The 5,628-nt window shown below is 31.0% G+C and overlaps 1 protein-coding gene across 1 annotated transcript in view; it reads left to right on the top strand.

Moving 5' to 3' along the window:
* Positions 1-5,628, top strand: part of LOC106871845 (AT-rich interactive domain-containing protein 5B) — a 156,648-nt gene that overhangs the window by 494 nt on the left and 150,526 nt on the right. Inside the window, exons 2-3 of the mRNA XM_052965954.1 lie at positions 1,313-1,461; positions 2,568-2,599. Of these exons, the coding sequence (XP_052821914.1) occupies positions 1,313-1,461; positions 2,568-2,599 (181 nt within the window). The remainder of the gene's footprint in view (positions 1-1,312; positions 1,462-2,567; positions 2,600-5,628) is intronic.

Genomic DNA, 5,628 nt, shown 5'->3' with positions numbered 1-5,628 from the left:
TATATATATATATATATATATATATATATATGTATGTGTGTGCATATATCTGTGTGTGTATATGTCTGTGTGTCTGTGTTTGTCCCCACAACATCGCTTGACAACCGATGCTGGTGTGTTTACGTCCCCGTAACTTAGTGGTTCGGCAAAAGATACTGATAGAATAAGTACTAGGCTTCCAAAGAATAAGTCCTGGGGTTGATTTGCTCAGCTAAAGGCGGTGCTCCAGCATGGCCACAGTCAAATGACTGAAACAAGTAAAAGAATAAAAGAGTAAGAGTATACATAAATAAATATATATATATATAATCAAATGAATAGAAATGCACAATGGATGATTGTCAGCTCGTTACAGTTGTTTCTTATGTAACTTTTAATGAATAATGAGATACATCACATCATTATAAAAGACCTTTATCATCAGATGAGAACTTAATGCTTACAAAAAAAAGGGATAGCCCAAGAATGCAGCAGAGCTGTGTCTGTGGAGGCCAGCTGTGAAAGGGAAATGACCAGTAATGCTAACCAGTTCTTGAAAGAGTGTAATATGATATCTAAGGTCAGTGCTTCCTCCACCCCACGGAGGAGAAGAGTCTGATGGACTAGAAGAGGGTCAGAGGTGAATGGGTTTTTTGAATATGATTTATAGTAGATTTTAGGGGTGATTAGGAGAGGTAATAAAAAACTATTAAGGGGAAGAAAAAAGAGAGATGAATGAATAAAGCATAGGGTAAAAGAAAATTAAAAAAGATAATAAGGTAAAAAATAAAAATGCAAATGAAAACATGAGGAAATACAATAATTTTTTCTACTCTAGGCACAAGGCCTGAAATTTTTGGGGAGGGGAGGCAGTCGATCAGATCGATCCAGTACGCAACTGGTACCTAATTTATTGACTCCGAAAGAATGAAAGGCAAAGTCGACCTCAGCAGAATTTGAACTCAGAACATAAAGACAGACGAAATACTGCTAAGCATTTCGCCCGGCATGCTAACGTTTCTGCCACCTTTTAAAGAAGGATATATTCTTTTATACTTTAGGCACAAGGCCTGAAATTTTGGGGGAGGGGCGCAGTCAATCAGATTGACCCCAGTATGTAACCGGTACTTAATTTATTGACCCTGAAAGGATGAAAGACCTTGGCGGAATTTGAACTCAGAATGTAAAGATGAATGAAATACTGGTAAGCATTAGCAGTATTTCATCCATCACAGGTGCTTTTCATGTGGCACCAGCATGAGTGCTTTGTGTGTGGTACTGGTATAGGTGCTCTTTTATGTGGCACTGACATGGATCATTTTATCAATCCCAGAGGTATAAAATGCAAAACTGACTGTATCCAGACTAGAACCCAAGCACACAGAGATGACACCAAATACTGGAAAGTGCCTACTTCAGTGCTCCAATGTTTACTTCTCTATGCTTTTTCATGCTGTATTGATAATGATTTCTTTCGACAAGGTGACAGGCCAATTTTATAAAGGAAGTAAAACTACAGTCATTTGAATTAACTGCAATATTTGTTCTGATTTATTTTATTGGATTTGGAAAATGAAACAGAGTAAATGGTGCATGAAAGTACATACTATAAAACATCTAGTCTAACACTTTAGCGTTTCTTCCAGCTCTCTAACCTATATTACATGCTCGGTGTTTAATAAATTTTGAATTTTTTAGAGCTATCATTTCCTTTTTAAAAATTATTAAAAAGAAAGTATTAACTAACATTCATATTAAAAGGGCTTTTTAAAAAAAAAAAATGTAATTCGTATTTTTTTTTCATATAAAAGCATCTACTAAAATTTAAGTTATTGAATTGTAAAATAAGATTTTCATTTAAAGCTGCCAGCATGCTAATGGCCTAATTGCATGCAAGTATAATGTCGAATATTGGTCAAAGCATTTTTATTGCTTTTGTCAGAGTATTCCAATTATTTATACAAAAGCTAATCATATTTCTTGTATGTTAACCAAACGACAAAGCCTCTTCAAGTAGATATTCCTGTACACTGTTACATTTTTTAGTTTGTATTAACAACCTTTATCTTTTGTCTTTTGTTTCAGATATTTAGATTGTGGCCATGCTGGGGCACGGCTTGAAGAACTTTTAGCTGAATGCATCGATCCCAGTACTTATTTTTTATTTTTAATCCTGGTATTTATTTTATTGATCTCTTTTGCCCAAACTGCTAAGTCATGGGATGTATACACACCAACACCAAGTGTCAATTAGTGGTTGGGGTCAAATACACACACATACACACACATATATATGACAGGCTTCTTTCAGTTTTCACCAATCAGATCCACTCAAAATGCTTTCGTCAGCTTGAGGCCTTGATAGAAGAAGCTTGCTTGCCCAAGATGACACACAGTGGGACTGAACCCAGGACCATGTGGTTGGGAAGCACACTTCTTACCACACAGCCACACCGACTAATTTCTGTATACTGATATAATTATTCAATTTCGAAATTTTGTTTTTTGAAGTGTTATCATCAAAAATGTAAGGATTTGTTTCGAGATGAGTTTTCATATTTTTCCTATTTTTTTTTTTATAAATCCAGAAACTTTGAATGTGATTTCTGGTGGGGAAAAAGTAATTTTAAACTAAAATTGTCTTTTATTGGAAAGCTTGCATTCAGTTTAATCTTCTTAATATTTGCGTTAATAGCAGGAATACTCTATTTTTCTTCGTTTTTTTTTTTTTTGTCTGTTCATGTGCTATTTTTAATTTCGAGGTTCTTTTGACTATTAGTACAAATACTGATTTGTGCTTAGAAAATACATTCAATATATTAGGAATACGTTATAAAGTAGACTTTATTTTCTTGAACCCCAAAAACATGGACAGGCTTCTTAGAATAAATGTCTGAAATTTGGAAGTGTGAGCGTCAACAGGTTTAATCCCTAACCATGGGTCCAACAAAATGTATTTTGTTTCATCATTGTTCTTATCAGGGATTTGGAATGGTACTGTGTATGTCTCCATCTTACATACACACACACACACACACACACACACACACATATATATATATACACACTACACAAAGTATACTGCAATATATATTTATTATGGCCAATCTTACCATTCAGTTTCACACTGCATTTTAAAACCAGATAATACCATGCATGCTTATCAGAGTAGGCAGGTATGATATATATGTATGTTAAGGATATATACATACATATACATACATGAGTAACGGTTTTTTTGTTATATTTCTGCTGCTTTTAAATAAAGTATATATATATATATATATATATATATATATATATATATATATATATATATATATATATATATATACATATGATCGTAATTCAATATATTTGAAATCGGTAGTATGTTATAAAGTCATGCAAAAAAGTCTTGAAGTACCGTTATCTTTGAAAGACATATAAGCAGCTTTTAAACCCATATAATTCAATACAGTATGCATTAGCACATTCATTTCCTGTTGATTTAATTTTTTCTTCAATTTTATCTATCTATCTATCTATCTATCTATCTATCTATCTATCTATCTATCTATATATATATATATATATATATATAGATAGATAGATAGATAGATAGATATAAAAAGAATTTACTGAATTTGATACAGAAATATCAAAAAGCAATTTTTTTTTCTCTCCTTGTCTCATTTATTGAATAGCTCATTGCTAAGCTATATCATTGCCTATTTGTATAAGATGCTTAGTTGATGGGGAGTATAAACCTTTTAATTGGGCATCATATTATTGATTAGTATCTTCATGTATAGTGAGAGGAATGACTCCCTTTAGCCTTAATTGGATTAATATTTCCTAATGACTTGCTGGCACTCTTTTGAGAACGTGTTTATTCGATGTTAACTATTATTTTCCCACAACATTCATATTTCAGTGAGAGATGTTGCTTTCCTAATCAATATTACATTTTATTTTAATTAGGATTTATCCGAAAGAACTTAAAGGATATTTTAACCAACTATAATATTCAATACAAATATGGAACTAGTTAATGTTCTCCCTTTTTAAAGTTTTCTATATATGGTGTATTAAATTTTCATATTTTTAAAAAGTAATTTATTTAATTAAACATAAAATGAAAAAAAAAAAATCAATTAAACTGCTGCACATAATTATAGCTTAAAATATTTTACTGAAAAATCTGTTATCTTCTCTAAGATAAAAAAAAGAAAGAAAGAAAGAAAGAAACCTTAAAATATATTTGTTTTCACCCCAAGTAAAATTAAATGAAAGAATAAATAGATATCCATTGAAAGAAGCATACAGTAGTATCAATGAAAGTCGTCAATAGAATATCTTAGCTAGCCTTAGTAAGAAATATTGGTAAAATAAATATTCCCAAATGATTTTTTTTCTTCTTCTCTGAAAGTAGGTATCTATGCACGCTCACGACTGTTTTTAATAATTATTAGCTGTTGAAAGATCAATATATCTGAATAACTCACACACATACACATTTTATGCATGTATTCAATTCAATTTATAAATGTGATATGTCTATGTGTATCATATATAAAGTGAATGAACACATGCAAATATTTTATTCAGTGAATGTATGTGTATGTATATATATATGTATATGATATTTTTATATTTATATATATATATGTATATGTATATATATATCTATGCGCGCGCGCACATTCACTGTCTGTATACTAAACGCGCACACACGTACACATACCTAACAGACGCAAGTTTAATATAAAATGTATTTAGAATTAAATGCAACAAAACAGCTAACAATGAGAAAAAGTAAATACGCTTCAGTAAACACAAGAGGAATATTTAAGTCAAGAAATGCTTGTATTTGATTGGTGCATTAAAAGTAGTTACCAAGCTAGCGGCACTAGATTATAAATCCAGGCAGAAATTATTCAGTTTTCAAGTTAATCATACAGCTTAACATGACAGTATCTTATACACACACACACACAGAGGTACATACATATATATACATATATATATATATATATATCTCACTTTCAAAAATATTTTATTATTTATTTATGTGAGTGTGTGTGTGTGTGTGTGTGTAATTTGTAAGTCAGAATATACGCTGTCGTTTTCCTTGAATACCAATTAAAAATATAAACCTTAATGAACAACAATAATTTGATCACTTTTCTTAATTGTATAAAACATGTGCTTATTTCCGACACCATAATGGCTCCTAGTTCATCAACCTTATTGATTGTTAACGCTATAGATTGTCATTCGACACGCGCGTGCGTGCGCACACACGCACTCATACACACACACATTAAACATACTTTACAATGTATACATGTATATATACTCAGACACACAGACACACAGACACATACGCGCGCGCTATCTCACACACACATACACACGCACACAAAGTTTATGTAAATAAGAATTATTAATATTTCCTTATCAAATAATGAAAATTTTGAATAAAATAAAAGAAAATGTAATGCTTAAATTATTTCTAATTAAAATATCTTGAATTATTTAATATTTTACTAACAAAGTAAATTTTATTCCAGTATTTTCAAAAAATTTAGGAAACATATTCAATGTTTTATATCACACACACACACACACACACACACACACACACAAACACACACACACACACAC

Source organism: Octopus bimaculoides, chromosome 2 (assembly GCF_001194135.2).
Source record: "Octopus bimaculoides isolate UCB-OBI-ISO-001 chromosome 2, ASM119413v2, whole genome shotgun sequence".
NCBI lineage: Eukaryota > Metazoa > Mollusca > Cephalopoda > Octopoda > Octopodidae > Octopus > Octopus bimaculoides.
This window is presented reverse-complemented; position numbering and strand designations above follow the sequence as displayed.